The sequence below is a fragment of the Castor canadensis genome, chromosome 6, assembly GCF_047511655.1.
Source record: "Castor canadensis chromosome 6, mCasCan1.hap1v2, whole genome shotgun sequence".
Lineage (NCBI taxonomy): Eukaryota > Metazoa > Chordata > Mammalia > Rodentia > Castoridae > Castor > Castor canadensis.
Genome location: NC_133391.1, coordinates 171,464,469 through 171,483,824, shown reverse-complemented (window position 1 = coordinate 171,483,824; position 19,356 = coordinate 171,464,469). Strand labels below are relative to the sequence as shown.

Sequence of the window (19,356 nt, the reverse complement as noted above, 5' to 3'; positions counted from 1 at the left end):
GAGAGGTCAGGGGCTGGGTTGGGACATGGGCAGTGAGACACTGGGGTGATTTCTTTATAATCTGAGAATAAACAAGCACCTGCCTTTGAGGTGTCTTTGTGTGAAGGATTTCTTCTTTTTCTTTGGACAGGAGTTATACCACCAGTCCTATGACTGTGTCTGCGTCATGTTTGCCTCCATTCCGGATTTCAAAGAATTCTACACAGAATCAGATGTGAACAAGGAGGGCTTGGAATGCCTTCGACTCCTGAATGAGATCATCGCAGACTTTGATGATGTAGGTACCCTGAGAGTTACCCAGTACTGAAGGGGAAGCTCCAGACCCATATTGGGTGATTCCTGTGCATTTAAAGTTGTTTGGTATCGTAACATATATTTAAAATTGTCCTTTGGCCTAATTTTGGAGATTTGACTTACATTCATGTGCTTTATTTAGGTCCATGCTAATATGGAAGAAATAAAGACATTTTCTTTTCAAAGTTGATATGACTGCAAGGGACAGCTACAAAATTCTGTATCCCATTTGCTAGTAAATTTTCTAGAGAGGCTTGACCTTCAGGGAAAATACTTTTCCATTCCTTCAGATAGTAAAATATAGTGAGTCTATTTATTATAGCAGATTATTGGCATGTCTGTACTACTTGGAGGTCTTTGTCGGACATCAACTTGAGTTATGTATAAATGACATACTTTATTATTGACAAAACAATATGTATGTGGGATAATACATCATCTTTTGAAGGGTAAAAATACATATTTTAGGATTGGAAATAGGTGTCATTTTTCAACTTTCAATATTCTGTCTACACATAGAAAATGTGTTTTATTTTCTGATAAGAACAAACACATCTCTTGTGTTAAGGATTTTGCAACTACACTATTCTTATCAATATTATGCAAAATAGAGGAAAGTTGTCATCTAGGAGCATACGTTCATCATGATGCATGGAACTTTGAAATACAGTGATTAGATTATGTAACATGATGGTTCCAGGCAAACCAAATGTCTTGGGGGCTCCAGTGCAAATGTTTTCTACTACTACCATCCTCACTATGAGGTTAACTCTAGATACTCATAGGCAAGTCATGGCAACCAAAGATTAGGGTGTGTGAATAGTGGAAAACAGTAACATGTTTGCTCCACCTTCCCCTTATCAAAAGAAAAGTTCCCCAGTACTAAAGGGTTAGTGACAGTGAGTATGTGGATATATGACTCAGGGACTTCTGAGTATGGCATATGGGGATTACCTCACCTAACTTAAGATCTTTGGCATGTAATCCTGGGAGAATCTATTCTGGAAACAGGATTGCTAAGGAAGGGGCAAGAAAATTCTCCTGCTCTTCTGTCAGTGTTATTAATATGAGCAGATACAGAAGCTTCCAAATTCTCCTCTCATCCTTCCTCTTCCTCCGGTTGTTACCTTTCAGCCATTCCACCACAAGGTCCAAAGTAGTGGGTCAGGGAGGAGTCAAAGGGGAATCTAGTAATTGGTACCACATCAGAAGTGTTAGGTTTGGGGTGAATGGGAAGATCTTCTTATTCTCTCTACCTCAAGCACTCAGAGGGCAAAGCTGATCTTCAGCACTTATAGATAGTTGGTCACAAACCACCCTGACCCTCAGGAGACAACCTCACTCATTGAATAATAGTTTTGTATTGATGCCTTTCACACACAGACTTGGGAAATTTACTTGAGACCATTATTACTTGCATCATAATCTGTCTTGGTTCCTTCACCAGCAAGGTTTGAGAGTAGTTCACATTCATTGGAAGTAGATCATTGCGCACCTTTTCCTTGTAAAGCCATGCTCTTTATGGAATGCAGAAAGGGCTCTCTCCCAGCAAAGCCCAAGGTGGACAGGTGGTGACATTGGTTGGAAGAAGTCATGCTCACTTTATCATGCACTTAATCTGAAAATGTCCCTGTGAAATGTTCAGATTCCACGCACAACTAAATAACTGAGTGACTGCCATCGCTTTGCAGCTGCTGTCCAAGCCAAAGTTCAGTGGAGTTGAAAAGATCAAGACAATCGGCAGCACGTACATGGCTGCAACAGGACTGAGTGCTGTGCCCAGCCAGGAGCACGCTCAGGTAAGTATGGGTGTGTCAGCTCCCCAGAAATGCAGGTGAGCCTCAGCTCCAACTACAGGTCATCCTGGATCCAAAATAGCCATGCAAGAACCCAGAAACTACTAAAGCTCAGTGCCATGGCCCTATGAGAAGAGAAGGGAATACTGGAGACTTCTTAGGGTCTGAGAGTCTGAAAAGCCTGTAACTGACCAGGAGGAAAACCAACCAGTAGCTGCTTGATCCCACATAAGTGTGCAATGAAGTAGAAGATGAAAGCTATTTATTAAAAGGGGGCTTATCAAGAAAGGTTCTTGATCTTCTAAAACAATGTGGTCAAGGTTTGATGGCTCACACCTATACTCCCAGCTACAGAAGGAGGCAGAGGTCAGGAAGATGGTACTTTGAGTCCAGCCTGGGCAAAAAGTTAGCAAGACCCAATCTTATCAAAAAAAAGTTGGGCATAGTAGTGTGTGCCTGTCAACTCAGCTCCATAAGAAGCCGAATTAGGGGGCTTGTGGTCCAGGACAGCCTGGGCAGAAAACAGGAGACCCTACCTGAAAAATAACTAAAGCAAAAAAAGGCTTGTGGCATGGTTCATGTGTAGAGAGCCTGCGCAGCAAATGTGAGGCCCTGGTTTCAAACCCCAGTACCACCAAATAATAATGATAGTGATAATATTAATAATGATAGTATAAATAAAAGTAAAACAATGTGGTCAAGTTACCCATATAGGAATTAGTTTGAAATGGTGATTTGGGCAAAATTGAGTCAAATGAAGAGTTGGAGATTTTGATTGCCCTTTGTTGTGATGGTGTGCATGTTTGTGTAGATATGTGTGTGTGTGTGTGTGTGTGTGTGTGTGTGTGTGTGAGACTTGTCAGGTTATCAGAAGGGGTCAATAAATAAATAAGACCGCCTTTCCTCTCGGGAGAGCAGACTTCTTGATCACACACAGCACATTGGGGTACAGAGGAACAGAACTTACTACAACACAGTGTCCTGGAGGCAGGTGGATTCCAAAGAGAAGAAGGACTGGGCCCCTGTTCTCAGCTTCCCTCCCAAACCTGCCTCCCATAGAAGGAGTGAGGGGCTGAGGCTGAGGGACAGCAGGTGCCTTAACAGAGCCTTTCCTCCAGGAGCATCTCTAGACGGTCACATTTTCCCTTCTGAAGTTCATGGACATTAGGAATAGGATGTGGGCAGACTCACTCCAGATATTAACCTCACATTTTTCCAATCGGGTTGGGTAATGTATATTCCATGTGTTTTCTTCTTCATGTGGTTGCTTTCAGAGAATTATTTTAATGGGTATGAATTACTTTATCCATAAAGAAAAGAAGTAAAAAAACAAGCAATACAAGAAACCTTTAAAAAAGTCTTACTCTTGGATTCTGAGCAGCATCCTCCCCAGCAGCATGGAGCCAGAGGCAAAAGAAAAACAATCCTGCCTATGCACAGTGTTGCACATTTTTAGTAGATGTTTTTCCCTCAGAACATTAAAGTGTCGAAAAATTATAGGAAAAAAATGTGAAATAGAGGTTTTAATACGTAACATTGCTTAAATGTTGAATATTTATTTATACCAAAAGCAGAGCTAATTACAATTTTACTTTTCTGGCATTAATAGAAGCAAATTTATACTTTTTCTTTATTTTTCATTTAATGTGCTAGAGAAACTTAACCACTAAAAACATAACATGAAAGCATGAATGTAGGTACAAGCACTTTTCTTTTTGCCTCAGGCTCCAAGATGCTCAGCACAGCCCTGTCAGAACCTATCTGTCTTAGTACACAAGGCCTGCCACAAAAAATACCATGGACAGGGCTTTATATTTTTAAATAACTGTTTATTATGATATATTCATGATACAAGGGGTTTAGACTTATATCGTACATTAGTTACATTGCCTTCATTGTCTCTTCATCTTCTCAGTATTGTGCAGGCTGGGATGTCCATGGCAGAGGCACTGCCAGTTAGGTGTTTGGCCAGGACTCTTTTCTTGATTTTCAGACAGCCTTCTCACTCACATGGCATGAAAGGTGTGGGAGAGAGATAGAGATAGAGATGAGAGACAGAAATAGAGATCTGGGGTCTCTTCTTCTATAAGGGCACTGGTTCCATCCCATAAGGGCCCTATCCTTATGACCTCACTTAGCCTTAATCACATCTTTAAAAGTTGGGTCTCCAATCAAGTCCCAGGAAAAATCAAGCAAGTGGGAATTCAAACATCAGTAATTTTCAGAAACAGAACACAATGCCAGCACATATCAGGTGCCCAGTGAAGAAAGTCATGTTAATTTTAGCCTAAAAAGCTACTTTGGTTACTAAATAGTCACTTGGATTTTCAAATAATTGCAATAAACATGCATCTACTTTAAGTAATGCTCTTTGTTGGTGAAACTTCCAAAACAGGCATCTCACAAGATGGGTTCCAGGGAAACAACTGAGCTCTCTGGCTGTGTAGCTGGACATCAATTAAATATTTGGAGATACCTGGAAGAAATTATTTGGGTCATGGGAGAAATAAGCACCTCATACTGCCATCAAATGTTTATGAGGAGCTCAGAAGAACCTTTCAAAGTGAATTGAGTTTCTCCAGGGACCGAGCATAAGTTTTTTTTGATGGTTTACTGAGCCTACATGAGTTAGTGACATTGGATTTAAACGCTACTTCCAGAACTCAGTCTGTCCACATCGCAGAGGGCACTTTAAACCTCCACTTTTGACCTGCTGCATGAAAACAGATTGGATGATAATGTTTCAGGGAGCGGAGCTTGTATGATTAGACAGAAAGCAAAGGATTTCTCTCTCAGGATTCACTGGACAACTGTGACTTTCACCACATGGGATTCTGATTGTTGGTTTAGTAGTTTGCACTTCCTGTTAAGGAGCAAGGTGTTTTCCACTTGGCTGTTAATGAGCTATGGTAGAAAGTCCTGTCATTTTTTCAGAAGTGACATCATGCATTTCCACCAAAGGCAGAAGGCATACTACAACCTGCCTTGCGGTGACAGCTGCCATTGTTTGGTTTTCACTCATATTTTTTTGATAAGGATTTATGGCATTACTGCTGTTTCATTTCTCTTTTTCTAGAATAATATTTATTCACCTGAGGAAATAAAGAAATCTTTCTTTAGGGGAAATATAATTCCACTTGTCCACTCATATTTATATTGCTTAGTGCAGTGGTTCTCAACTGGGAGCAACTTCCCCCCCCCCCCCGAGGACATTTTTTCAATGTCAAGAGATATTTTCAGTCATCATTAAGAGAACTGGGGGACGCCACTCACATCTAGAGGACAGAGGCCAGCAAGGATCCAAACACTAAGCAAGGGTAAGAAACCCTGCTTTAGTGCAGATCCTCCCATTCTCCTGCTGAACTGCTGTGTGGATTAGTTGAATAACCCTCTTGTCATTGTCCTCTTTCAGTAAGCTTCTGCCTTTGTTTTGTCCACTCTCTGTCACCTTGAATATGTGGTTTGTGTCCATTGTCCCCATCTTAGTCTCCCTCAGCCCTATGGAACTCCCTGGAGTTAGTTTTTATCTTCTTCTTCCATGGAGGGTGATTTGAGGTCAACATGAGCACCCTTTCTGTCTCAAGATCTTTTTCAGTCTTTGATTAAGCTTCCTCTGAGACCCAACACAACTAAACACTCATCTCAGAAGTCATTGCTGAAGATGCACAAGATCTCTTAGTCTGCTGATCCTACTCCCTCTCAACGATTTCCCCTATTTCCCCATGTCCTTCCATATCCCAGCTGAGGGCTTCTTTGGGCTTCATTCCCTCTCTCTCAGATTGATTCCTGGTCTTTCCTTAGAGCCTTTCCCACCTTAGTGGGCACATTAGTGGTCCTTCCTGGGCATGTGCTCCCCGGATGAGCATCAGCTGTCTTCCTGCTTTCACCCAAGCTGACTCTTCTCCACTGGTCACTTCCTCTGGGTTACTTTGCAGTCAGCCAATAGACATTTATGAAGAGCTTCTCCTATGACAGTAGCTGCAAAGACAAGATTAATAGAAAACAGCCTTTTGCCCTGGGGGAGTTTACAAACAAGTGAGCAAAACAAACTTTCATAAGCTTTGATTTCAGAGCTAAAATAGATAACCGTAATCCTGCCCATGGTGCCCAGCAGACAGATTGGGGCTGCATTTTAGCTCAGCCTGGAAGACTGAGTACCTCACCAGACCTTTTGAAACACGGACTGCTCTCCAAACTATTTTGGTTCACCTAATCATTAAATATTAGGGAAGCAGGAACCTTCAGAGCATATAAATTAATACTTTGTATGAGTCAGATACATGTGCATGTAACAGAGAATCTATTTTAAAACAGAAACAAAATTACCAAAGGATGAACTTCAAAAATAAATATTATTGGTGTTACAAATTAATGGCAACTATAAATTAGTTACAAGAATGAAAAATGTAAGTTAATAATAAATAGGTATAGAAATTCTCTTTTCCCCATTGGAAACTTTGGACTTCTTAACTCCATAACTCTTTCCTCCCATGGAATGATAAAACACTCCGGGATGAGTAAAGGCAGGAAAATGTACGCCTCCCCATATTGGATTGCAATGGCTGCCTAACAAAATATTACAGACTGAGTGCCTTAAACAACAGAAATTCTCACAGTTCTGAAGGCTGGAAGTCCCTACTCAAGATGTTGGCAGCATTAGTTTCTCCTGAGGCCTCTGTCCTTGGTTTTTCAGTGGCACCTTTCCTTGTGTCCTCACATGTCACTACCTATGTATGTCTGCATTCTGATTTCTTCTTACAAGGACACAGTGCTGTTGGATTAGGACCCATGTCAATGATCTCTTTAATGGCTTGTTTCCAAATATACAGTTACATTCTGAGAGACTGGGTTTAGAACGTCACATGGGGCTTTCAGCAGGGGGCAATAATTTAGCCCATAGCATTCCCTCTGTCAAGTCATGAAAAGGCAAAAGAAGGGAGAGCATTATCACAATGAAGGGAATTTACAGGGGAGAAAAGAGCTGCCACCGGGAAAGAATGGTGGCCTTAGTCCTAACGGTGGGAACCAGCCACAGTCAAAGCAGGTTGTGGTGTGGGGGAAAAGAGCTCTCTCCTCCTGTCCTTTCATCTTCTATGGAGCTCCCACTGGTCAATCCCAGATGGAAACCAAAGGGCTAAGAGGAGGTAGTCCCTAGGGACAAGTCCTCAAAAGCCTGAGTCAGCAGAGAAGGGACAAACTGGGTGAGAAGGGCAGATAGAGAACAAAGAGCTGAACCTCCTCAGAGCCGGCACCCATTGGTGTCTTCTGGGTAAAACAGTGCAGGCCTGACATGTAAGTCTACATACCTGAGCCACAAGGCACTTCTGCCTGAAGGTGTATAATAGATTAAGCCAATCTCTACTAGACGTTTATGCCTTTGGAACCAACAATGAACTAAGATATAATACTTCCTCAAAATGACACTTGACTGTTCTAAAACATTTTTTCATTTGTGAGTCTTCCCTTTAGAATGAAGCACTGGTTTGTGACTGAGACATGTCTTCTAATTTGTGAGCTCTAACCCAGTCTGCACACATTTTCTCTCTTGTAGGAGCCTGAACGTCAATACATGCACATAGGCACCATGGTGGAGTTTGCTTTTGCCCTTGTGGCAAAACTGGATGCCATCAACAAGCACTCCTTCAATGACTTCAAACTGAGAGTGGGTATGTTGTGCAAACAGATTGGAGTTTCAGCTATAGTGAAGGTGTGGGATAAAGAATAAGGTCCCTGTAACCACTGATAACCCTGATGATGTTGGAGTAGTATAATTGAAACTGCATCTTTAGGGTAGCAGGATTAGGTTACAGATGAAGGGGCTCAGAGAAGCACTGAGCCCCTGAAGTACTCTGGTTCAAACTGGAAAAAAATAGCCCCATTGGTTGGTGCCAAACTGTAGACATATGACTTATCAAGTGCGGCATGAGCTTCCAACAGCCCCTGTCTGTCCAGTCAAGGTCCCATTTACAAGACCGGGAGTCACTGATTTACTGGGAGTTATCAATTGAAAGCTGCTCCGTTATTTTATAGACTGTTACCAATGACCTGTCTCTAACCATAAGATATATCCAGATTTCAAATATAAAAGTGTAATTAAATTCTAATGTGCATTAGAACTATTGAAATCCAGCCCCATGTTCCCAGAGTCACAACCTACAAGAACACCAAATTATGTACCAGATTCTAAAATAGCTGCAGCATATCAGATTTTCTTCTAGTCTTAGGGCGAAAACCAACTTTCTTTATTATAAAAAATAGTAACCTTTACTTCACTGAAAAAAGATTTCCTGGTTTCTAATAAGTTCTTAGCAAACTTTAAGTTCATATTTTATCATGTTTCATGATTACTTGCCTTTGACAAATTCTTATTTCAAAAAAAGTGCTTTTTGAAGCATGAAGTTAGCATACAGCTGCCCTGTAATGTATGCACAGTTGTCTGCAGGCATTCATGACAATTTTATAGGTTTCTTGGCAATACATGTTGCTTCTTCTGAAAGTCCACATAAGAGTAGTTCTTGTGACACCTTCCATCTGTATGGTTTTTAACTTTCTTTTGCATACAGATTTCAACTTTTAAAAAATCTAGACATTTAAAGCTATTTTCTTCCTTTGCTATGCATGTGATCTGAATTTAAAAACCCAGAAATACTTTATATTCTTTAGCAAATGAGATTCATACCTCTGCATGTGCTATTAGCTATCAGTTCCCAAGCATTTCTTTTTCCTTTAGACTTTCTCACCTCTGTGCACAGCAAACTTTTGTCAGGGCTCTACCAAATACAGAGGTGAGGTAGGACGGTGGGCAGGACACCACCCTGGGCACCCTGCTGACCACATCAAGCATGTCTCTTTGATCTAGAGCTTCTACATTGTTTGGAAAGCTTCAGAAATGGTATAACTGAAGTTTTATATTGTCTCTCTGTGTTAGTCCTTCCCTGTTACTATGACATTATACCCAAAGGTGGGCAATTATGAACATTTGCTTAGCGTACAGTTTGGGAGGCTGAAAGTAGACGAGCAGAAGGCTGCATCCATTTGGCCTATGGTGAGGGCCTTATAATTTCATTACAACATGGTGGATGGCACCACTGTGGGAGTGTGGGTGAGACTTGTCACATGGCCAGACAGGATGCTGGAGAGAGATTCAAGGGTCAGGCTTGCTCTTTTACTACAACTCCCTCTGAAGGGAACTCAGTCCAAAGACAAGCAATAATCCTTTCCAAGGACTGCACTTCCCTAATTACCTTTCACTGACCAACTCCTAAAGGTTCCTCCACCTTACATCACCACGCTGAGGACCAAACTTTTAACACATGAACCCTTGGGAACACATTGAAACTATATCTAAACCATAGCACCCTCCTTTTAAAGAAATGAAAAAGCATATTGAAGGACAAATGATATTCTTCATTGTCAAATATATATGAACCAAAATGACCCTCCCCTGAGCTGTAGCATGGGAACAGGACAATTCTTTGACGGCCACTTGTGCTACATCCAAGGCAGTTTTCTTGATCTATACTCTAATTTTCCAAATTAAAATGAGCAACGAATGACCTCTGTTAACTTGTGTTTGTTGAAATAATATCTCTATGCAGCCCACATATTAGTGCTGTAGACTTCTCAGGAAGCCTAACCCAATGTTCACTTGACCTTGAGTCTTCCCTTCCCCAAACCCTCAGCCTCTCCTTTGAAGTGGTTTTCCTGCTAGACCTCAGCACATGGTGCCATCGATGGCAGTTCACAAGTAAGAATGAGGGAGAATAAATATTTGCCACCAAAAAGTGATGGCACAAATAGCAGCAGTTTGCTGAGCATCCTTTTCTGCATGCCGAGCTGGAGAATCGGCTGGTTAATCAAAAGTGCAATCAAGTAAAGATGGTCCCATTGCCAGCGGTAGCCAGTCCAGGCTCTCACGGTTCCCTGGGGCTGCTTTTCAAGCTGGGGTCTGCAGCATCCAGCAGGATATGAGTGTGCGGAATCACAGGCCAGCATCCAGACCTGACTCCTGAGTGTGCTGATGCATGTGATAGTGCTGGAATAAGTAATTTGAGTTGTCTAAAGCAGAATTGACTTTCATTAAGTACTCCACAAAAGCAAAGGGGAATGTATTTCTCCCCTCTCTTGTACCTGTAAAATTTTATGGAATAGTATTTGGACTTTGTTTCCAAGCCTAACTTTCCATTGCAATGAGGGAAATTTGCCTAAAATATTTCACTAATGAAGTCAATAGTCATAAATTAAATCTCTCAGAAATATGATCATTAATCAATACAGTTGGACTAATGCAGCAAGGATGGGGGCTTGGATCCAGGAGAAAATGTAGGGGAATGATCAGTGGATCTCCATGACTCCAGTTCTATGGTCTTCCTTCACACCACTTCCGTAACAGCTGTGGGTCTGTGAATTTGAATTGAGTTCCTGAGACAAGGAATCATCCCATCCTTTGAACTGGGCTGGAGATGATACCAGGCTTGCCCTCTGTTCTATTAGAGGCATTCATGTGACTTTTGAGGCTTCAGCTGGCTACTGATGGCATATGCCATCTCCACATCCCATCCTGTGTCAAAGCACATCTGACCCCAAATGTAAACATGCAATAACCAGGATTTCATGATTGCAGTTACTTTAAATAACTGCAGTTGTTTGGTGGTTTCTCAGAGTGCCTGGTTATCTGGGAAGGTATCATTTAAAGTCCACATACCCCAAGATTCTAAGAAATCTGTCCTCCCATGCAAGAACTGGCAAACTGGACCAGAGAGAGGTGACTTCATGAATTTCTACGGTGACCTTTTGATTTAGTCTTGTTAGAGAATCACAACTAGTGAGGAGACTTAGGCCCCAGCAGGCCAATTTTCTTCACTCTGATGAATGCAGAGCAGGAGAGCCCAACTTCAACGGAACAAGAGCCCAAGCAGCAAAAACTGGCAGAGGTGAACTGTAGACCATGCTGTGTCACCTCCTCCCAAAGGGTGACCTAAGCCAGCCTCCTCCTCCTTGCCCTCCCTACCCATCCTGGAAACCTCTGTCCTCTCACTTCTAACTGTTCACCCTTTCCCAGTTATATGTTAAAAGTGGCCAGTCATTTCCTCAGTGAAAAACTTCCTCAAGTTTAACTTCCATCAAACACTTTTATTATACACATTAGATGTTTTTTTTTTAAGACCTGGCTAAAATTCCTTACTAGCAGTAGCACAAATTAGGGGAGCCCACCACAGAGCAGTTTAGCAATGGGAAGCACCTTGAACTCCATAAACTCTCCATGGGATGGTGTTTAAAGCAGCAAGCCTGTAAGTGGGAAAAAGCCATGTGCACAGTAAGCTGGTGATGGAGATGGGTAAGTGGAGTTGTCAGAAGCTGGGACCATGGAGCCTGGCTTTGTGTTCTGCCTCCTCTGTCTGCTGTCTGTGTGATGGTGCCTCCCTCTGCTTCCTAAGTTGGAAAGCAGAAGTGATGTTAGCATGATCCACCTGGTCAAGATGCTGGACAGTTTGAAGCTATGTGTGCATAGTACACAGAAGTCACAAGGGCTGTATTAGTGTAGCTGTGGGGGTTTTCATTGTGTTTGTCATTTTGGCAAAATGTCCAACAGTGACACAATGGCAAATTAAGTGCAATACATCCGTTCAGTATACCTATTGGAATTGAAATGTGTATATTTCAAAATTTACAAAACAGTATAACAATTATTGCTTGCCTAAGATTCTATAGCAACATAGAAAATCAATTATATTATTATGTTTAGTTTCTCAGTTTTATGTTATTATAGAATGACGATAAATGGATGTACAAACATGAATCCTGAACTAGAAGGAAAACATGGACAAACAAGTGCAAACAGTGTAGCATTTTTGAGACAATACAGGCACAGGGATTATTGTCATTGCTGCAAGGCTCACGTGTTGGGCAAGTGTTTTGTTAATAATGATGACTCAGGAACCATCTCCTAAAGCTGTCCTGTTGAGCACAGTCACTGCAGTTCAGTCTTGCTAACCCAGCTCTGCCGTCTCACAGGTATTAACCATGGACCTGTAATAGCCGGTGTCATTGGGGCCCAGAAGCCACAATATGATATCTGGGGCAACACTGTCAATGTAGCCAGCAGGATGGACAGCACTGGAGTGTTGGACAAAATCCAGGTAAGGCACACTGCTTTGTCACCTCAGCCAGGCCTGTCCTCTCGGAAACCATCATAAGTACCACAATAATGATAAAAATGAATTTTTTAGAAAAACTAAACCTTGGAATTAACTTAAATCTTTTTATTGTAGAAATGTTAGTTTCTGTAATAACTGTTAAAAGCAACAACCACCAAAAAGCTAATAATGTAAAAGCAATTGCACTTGTGAAATAAATCCTCTGATCCAGCCACAATCTACCTGGCCATGTGCCAGCCCAGAGCATTAAGTACAGGGTACTCCTGCTCCTCCTCCTTCCCCAGCACCTGGAAGATGCTGCAGGGACCAGAGGTCAAAGCACACATAATCTACTCATCTCTAACCCCGCCTTTCAACAAAGGAGAGGTGTTGAGCTGGAGGGGGAAAGAAGGAGATGGCTGGGAAGAAGTGAGGAATGAAAATGAGCTTGACATGAAATGGCAGAACTAAATCACCCTAACACTGGGATTTGGAGCTAGAAATGACCCGAAAGCTCTGGAATCCACTCAAGGGAAGAAAAGGAAAGATCTGACAAATTAACAAAACTGGAGAAAAGATAAATTATTTCATGTTAATATTCCCATTGCTCATTAAATCAATTCCAGCCATGTTTAAAGTAACTATAATTACAAGGGCACTAATCATATTCTTAAAAAACAGTATTTAAAGCTGCTGAAAAGATAAAAGGAAAAAAATTCTGTGATAGGAATCATACTGAAACTATCCCTAGTGGTCAATGTGAGACAGAAGTACGAAAGGATCAAGGGAGAGTAGGAAAGTGAAGGAAGGGAGGCCACTCAGAGGTAACCTGCCCTATCAAGTCTGTTTTTAACTCATTCACCAACCATTTCTGCTCTTCCCACGTGCTGAACTAGCACTGTGGTGGGAGCAGTGAGCATGTCAGTCACTATGCTCTCACAACAGTTACCTGTCAGTAATCACAGCGTGTGATCACAAACATGCAGACTTCCTCTAGTCTGTGATGAAGGAAGGCTCCATCATCTGTGAGACAGGAGTTCGAGATGCAGAAATGGAGCCCACATGTGCAATAAACTTTTCAGGTGACATAAAGTGAGTCGACAGAGCTGCTCAGGAAATGAGTTCAAGGGTGCCTTCAAAAACCATGGTTAGTATAGGCAAGGTCCACAGGAAGAAAGCAGGGAGAAGGAGCAGGTGGACGAAGGGTAGTGTAGGCATGGTGGTGAAGAGAGAAGATTGAAACCTGGCATGGCTAGAGAATGGCTGCCAGATGAGGATAAATGCTCTTTGGACATTTATGGGAGCAAATGAAGAAGGAAGGGTATGGTGTTACATGGGGAGAAATGGGAGTCTGCCATTCAATCCAGTATTTGAATGAAAGAGGGAGAAAGAACTCAAGAAGTAGAACAACAGGTGGAGAAAGTGTGCCATCACACCAGAAGTACATTGTATGCTTTGGTAATATTACATCTGTGAACAAGACAAATCTGTTCCCAAGCTTTAGAAATTTTGTGTAAATTGTAGCTAGATATTCTTTCTTTTTTTTTTTTTTAGATATTTCTTATACTTTATTGAGAAAGTCTTTTTTTACTTTATTTTATCATTTTTACATTTACTTATATTTGTATACATTATTTGGGTTATCTTCCCATCCCTCCCACGCTGTTTCCAGGCAGAACCTAATCTGCCCTCTTGTTCTCCAGTTCTGTTGCATAGAAATGATAAGAGATAATAAGAAAAACATAGCACTTTTGCTAGTCTGAGATGAAAATACCCATACAGAGAGATTCCTAGCATTGCTTCAATGCACATGTGTATTAGAACCCACATTGGTTCATCTTTACCAGACCTCTCACTACTTCCCGGTCACCTTCCTTCCCATAGTGGCCTCTGCCAGTTTAAGATTACTATACTCACTTTAATATAGTGAGACATCAAACACATTCAAGTTTTAGGTTTCCTTCCCTTTCCCTATCCCTCCCAAGTATGACCCATGTCCAATAATATTACTGCATTTGTTTTGGGTCTATAATCCGTTCTGAGCCTGGCTAACTTCGCTTAAGATGATGCTCTCCAGTTCCATCCATTTACCTGCGAATGACAAAATCTCCTTCTTCTTTGTAGATGAATAAAATTCCATTGTGACTCCTCTACCCCATACTCAAATCCATTTGATGTGTTTAATAAGCTACAGAATTTGATTAATCCTGGAGAAGTAATCCTAAAGAATGCCACCATAGTGACATATGGCACACCAAGTTGTGCCCCCCTACACACTCACACTCAGAGGAATAAGTCCATCTAGTAACAAAAAAGGTGTTTCTCTGAAGAGTCTAGGAATACCTCAGGTTTGTCGTCCTTCCTTGTCTTCTTCAGAATTCTAGTTTTATTGCTAGATTGTGAAAACCAATCTTCCTTCCAGTGAACAAACACACCAGTGAGCTGGTCATCAGATGCCAGCCTCCAACACCCAGCAAGAAGGGCTGAGCTCTCTAAATGAAAAGAATGTGTGTATCACACACACATGTGTATATGTGCATGCTGAACTCAAAAGGCAGTACTTTCACACCTCACCAGCTATGTTGCATTCTGGAAGATAAATTACTGCTAAGTGGCAAATAAGAATATTAAATAAGGTCCGGTGTGGTGGCTCACTCATGCCTGTAACCCCAACTATTTGGAAGGTGGTGATCTGGAGGATAACTGTTTGAGGCCAACTTGGGCAAAGTTAGCAAGAGCCATCTCAATCAATAAGCCGGGCATGGTGGCACATGCCCGTCATCCCAGTTATGTGGGAGGCCATGGGTAGGAAGATCTTGGTCTGAATTTGGCCCTAGGCAAAAACATAAGACCCTACCTGAAAAATAGCTAAAGTAAAAAAGGATTAGGGGCATGGCTCAGGTGGTAGAGCACCTACCTCACAAGTCCTCAAATTTCAGATGCCAGTACTACCCCCCCCACTGAAAAACTATGAAATAAAGGTGTGAAAGTCTCCGTACATGTAAAATGGGCTTTCTCATGGCTGTCTTCTTCAGGCATCTTGATGAGTTCCTGGGCTGTGTCCTTCAGCTTGGCTAAGGCTCCCAAATGACTTTGCCTCGTAAGGTTGTGATAGTTTTGTCCAGTCCTTCCTTACTGTGTAAAACACCACCCACGCTATCATCATCAAGAATGAATTTTTCATTCAACCTCTACTTACCCACCTCTCTCTCATCCTATCCTACCTTGTCCATCGCAAAACGATTATATTACAGTGGCCTTTCTGAAGGATAGTTTTGAGTTCTGTATGGAATAGAGCAAAGATTACTTCTGAGTATTTACCTTCTTCCATTCAGATTATCAGTCAGTCAGTAGTGACTGTGATATTAGCAAAAGTGCAGCAAAGAGAAGGCAGAGATAAAGAAGAAACATTAACAGGATAAGAAGGGGCAGTCTCCCAGGCTCTCCCCAGAGCAGGCCATTGCCAAAGGAAAGACGTTGCTGGCTCTGCTCAGGTTATGACCTCAGAGTGAGCTCAGAGCATCTGCCGCCGTCACCTCCCCTCCCCCTAGCAGGCTGACGGATGAGGCTCCTCTGACTGGGGACTGCAGCTATGGTCATCATCTGTGGGGACTTCCCAGCAGCTCATCAAGGAGGTGTCCTAAGTCTTGGCAGTCTAGTCTAACAGTGCCCTGATGGCACCAAGGCTGCTGAGCTTTCTGCATGAGCACTGTAAGCCATTGCCAATACCCAGGGAAGCTCCAGTAAGCCTGGCCAGCCCAGGATGTTCTCTGTGTGGGGGAGAGAGGCATGCCCTACCAAGAACTCAAGGACACACTTTCTCTTGGTATGGGTGTGGGCCACCACACACCCAGAACATTTAGGTTATTTTTCATTTTACTATGCTTAATACCTCTCCAGGCAATTTTGCAGCACTTGGGATAAATATCAACAGCAACAAATGAGGTTATAAGTCCCCCACCAGTCAGTCTGAAGTGACTTAGCCACCTAACAAACACTACGTGTGATGCAGTACTTGTTGGACGCCTGGACCACACCATGTACTCTGATTTGGGAAGAACCAAGACAAGTCACTTACTGCCTGTGGAAAGTGAAGGATGTTTGCAGACTGTGTGTACACTGAGCTCAGCGGCTGGACATGTGCACTGGGCAGGTTTCCTTCTCCTGGCAGTGCAGCTCACTGAAGCTTCAATGACTTCTCCTTTCTATTTATGTGCAAAAGCATTAGTGAGACATCAGCAAAAGTCAAAAATGATGCCAAGACTGTTGAAAGTTGCTCCTAGGCATGAGGAACACACTCTTTTAGCTATGAGCGCTCCACTCTTACTATATTTTCTAGCCTCAAAGCTCAAATGACATCATAGAATACCCTCTCAGTGACCCAGCCAGACTTCCCCCAGGTCCAGAGCAATAATAATTGGTATTGCCATGCAGCACACAGTGCCCCAAGGCTTCGCTGTGTCTCCACCTCTGCCCCAAGGACAGGTCTGCCTTTGAGCTTTCTCTCAGCCCTTCAGCACCATTGCTGTTGCCATGGCCTCTACCCAGTTCCTACCATTGAACTGTACCTTCAGGAAGTGTCCACACCAAAATGAAAAGCGTGTTAGAACACTGCTGGGTTGTGTTGTCCACAACTGTGCCAAACCTGTCCAGCTCAGGAATACCATTTACATGCCTGAGTGGTCAGGTCCCGTAGGTGCCATTGTGGTGTCAAAGTTTAGGGCCTTCTCAGAGGAAGTGAGAGGAGATCCCTTCTTCGTGACTTTCTCACATGGTTCCCAGACAGCATTACCAGGGATTTCTGGGAAAATGAACTGCTCTTTCCCTTGCTCAAGACCCACACACTTTCCCAGGAGAGTCTAGATGGAGGCCCAGGCTCCTGACAGCTGCAACCTCCCCCAGCCTGTGCAGCTGAGGCTTCACTCTTAGGCCACATCTGTGCACCTCACCCATTCTCTGTCTGAGAGAATGCCATTTGCAGCAGGCCTCTCTGATACCCAAGTAGAAGGACCCCAGGTAGACTGGGTTTTGGTCCATCATGGTCTCCTAAGGAGAGCACAGTGCACCGCAACTGAGACAGTGCAAGGCAGAGCACAGGGTGATCCATCTTCCACTCCGAGAATGAGGCTGTCCCACTGGGAAATGTCACTGACCACAGGACCTGAACCTGATTCTGCAGCTGGAGTCCACCTCAGCACGTATGGCAGGAGATGACAAGTATTGGCACACACGTGGGTTACAAGGGGCACCCCCTGTCAGTGCAGTGGAGTGAGGGCACCTTGGAGACTGGACTGAGCACCGTGCTCATGTCAATGCTAGTGAAAATCCTAGTCCTTCAGTTTTAGGTCACTTCATGTGCACTACACGTGAATAACGAGGCCATTGCAGGAGTCAGTTGTGCTTCTTGGGGCATTTTCTCCATCTACATTAAAAGTCTTATTAATATTTCTTAGTATTTCATGAAATGACATTGATGATGATTTGTGACTTTCATCCTAAATTCCAGCAGTTCGTTGTTATGACTTACTCTCTTTTTTCCAGCCTCTTCTACATGAATGCATAATTTCATGTGGTTGAAATCATAGCCCACATCTAGGCTTAATTCTTTTCTTGCAGAAAGTGGATTGACATATTGTGTCACCTGTGATGTCACATGGATGGTAGTACCATAGTACTCTTAGCCCTGGAAATCACTTGACTTTTTAGACTATTACCAGTGTTTTGCTATACCAGCACTGAATTAAACATAATATCTTTTAAAAATTATTTTCTTCTTGCAGATTACTTTTTCTCAGGAGTAGAATTACTGGATCCAAGAGCATGAAGCTTTTTTGGCTCTTTTAACTTATACTCAAGTGGGGTTTCACTGACCATTGTACTACTCTTTCCCATCTGTTCACATGACCCGCAGGTTACTGAAGAGACAAGCCTCATCCTCCAGACGCTCGGATACACATGCACATGTAGAGGAATAATCAATGTGAAAGGAAAGGGGGACCTGAAGACGTACTTTGTAAACACAGAGATGTCGCGGTCCCTTTCCCAGAGTAATGTGGCATCCTGAAAATGGCACACATTCTGGCAAGAAGATTGTGCTTTCAGGAAGGTACCATGCACTTTCTGACTGCAACCCTTTCCCTCATTTTGATGTATGTGCTCTGTCCCATACTCTGGAGCCTTTGCAGACTAGTTCGTATGACCCAGTGGCATACCGTTTGGTGTCTGATTTGTGCCCAGAATGTCCTGCCACTTGCACTGTGCTTACTCCTAAGCAGGAGGAGAATGGAGCTCTCGCAGATGTAAAGCAATCAGAGAACTGGCAAAGAGGAGAGAGGTGAAGCAAACACAAATTCTTAAGGCAATAAAACTGGGGGGTGTATATTATCTTCTGGTGCATGTTCTTTTCTGGAAAATATGGTAGCTCGCCAAGTGCATCCACTAGTCTGATATTCAAACCCACAGTATTTGTGAATAAGTTTACTCCGTCACCCTACGTGGAGTCTGTGCTCACCCGACCGTGTGTCTCATTGCCAGTGGTCATCCACGGGCCTCTGCGGGGACCTGTGGTTCTTGTCACCTTGCTCTGTTGTGCCTCGTGACAGCAGCACATTGCCATTCATCACCAGAACTAGTCCTCACAGCCAACAACCAGTTTTGTACCAAACTCGTCTGATGTTTTGATGCCATTTGTCTTTTGTAAGGTTAATTCATTAAAAGTTTTATGTACTTTGGTTTGCAGTGCCTGTATCTTTTCTCTTTCCTTTCTTTTTTTCTCCTGTGGTTTCCTGCAGAATGGAAGTTTGCTTTCCATCATTCTCCCTTTTGACACAGTCATTTCAGGTACAGCTCTGCAGAAGGGCACTGAGATACCTGTGAATAATTCACATTGGGGCAGAGTTTGCTATACAGATAATTAGAACAGGAGTCCCTGGTAAGAAAGAAATGATGCTCAATGTATCGAATGTTTTTTTTTTTTAAATTTAGCTATCTTTTGAGAATACTTTTAGGCAAAAAATATTTCAATAAAAATTCTGTGCAAGCTACAGAGCCCCTCTGTACACTAGGCACTTGTCTACAGTAATACTTTGTTAGAGCTAGCAGACTCAAGCTGCATAAGAATAAGAATAATC

General features: G+C 42.6%; 1 protein-coding gene across 5 annotated transcripts in view; it reads left to right on the top strand.

Moving 5' to 3' along the window:
* Adcy2 (adenylate cyclase 2) overlaps window positions 1–18,957 on the top strand; it is a 370,478-nt gene extending 351,521 nt beyond the window's left edge. For 4 of the 5 annotated variants that reach the window (XM_074077754.1, XM_074077756.1, XM_074077757.1 and 1 more), the window contains 5 exons: window positions 131–277; window positions 1,986–2,093; window positions 7,642–7,756; window positions 12,105–12,229; window positions 18,138–18,957. In XM_074077754.1, coding sequence (XP_073933855.1) covers window positions 131–277; window positions 1,986–2,093; window positions 7,642–7,756; window positions 12,105–12,229; window positions 18,138–18,290 — 648 coding nt within the window. In that variant the 3' untranslated portion in view covers window positions 18,291–18,957. Of the gene's footprint in view, window positions 1–130; window positions 278–1,985; window positions 2,094–7,641; window positions 7,757–12,104; window positions 12,230–18,137 lie in introns of those variants that run through there. The other variant, XR_012449249.1, reaches the window with a different exon arrangement.
* The last annotated feature ends 399 nt before the right edge of the window (window positions 18,958–19,356 follow it).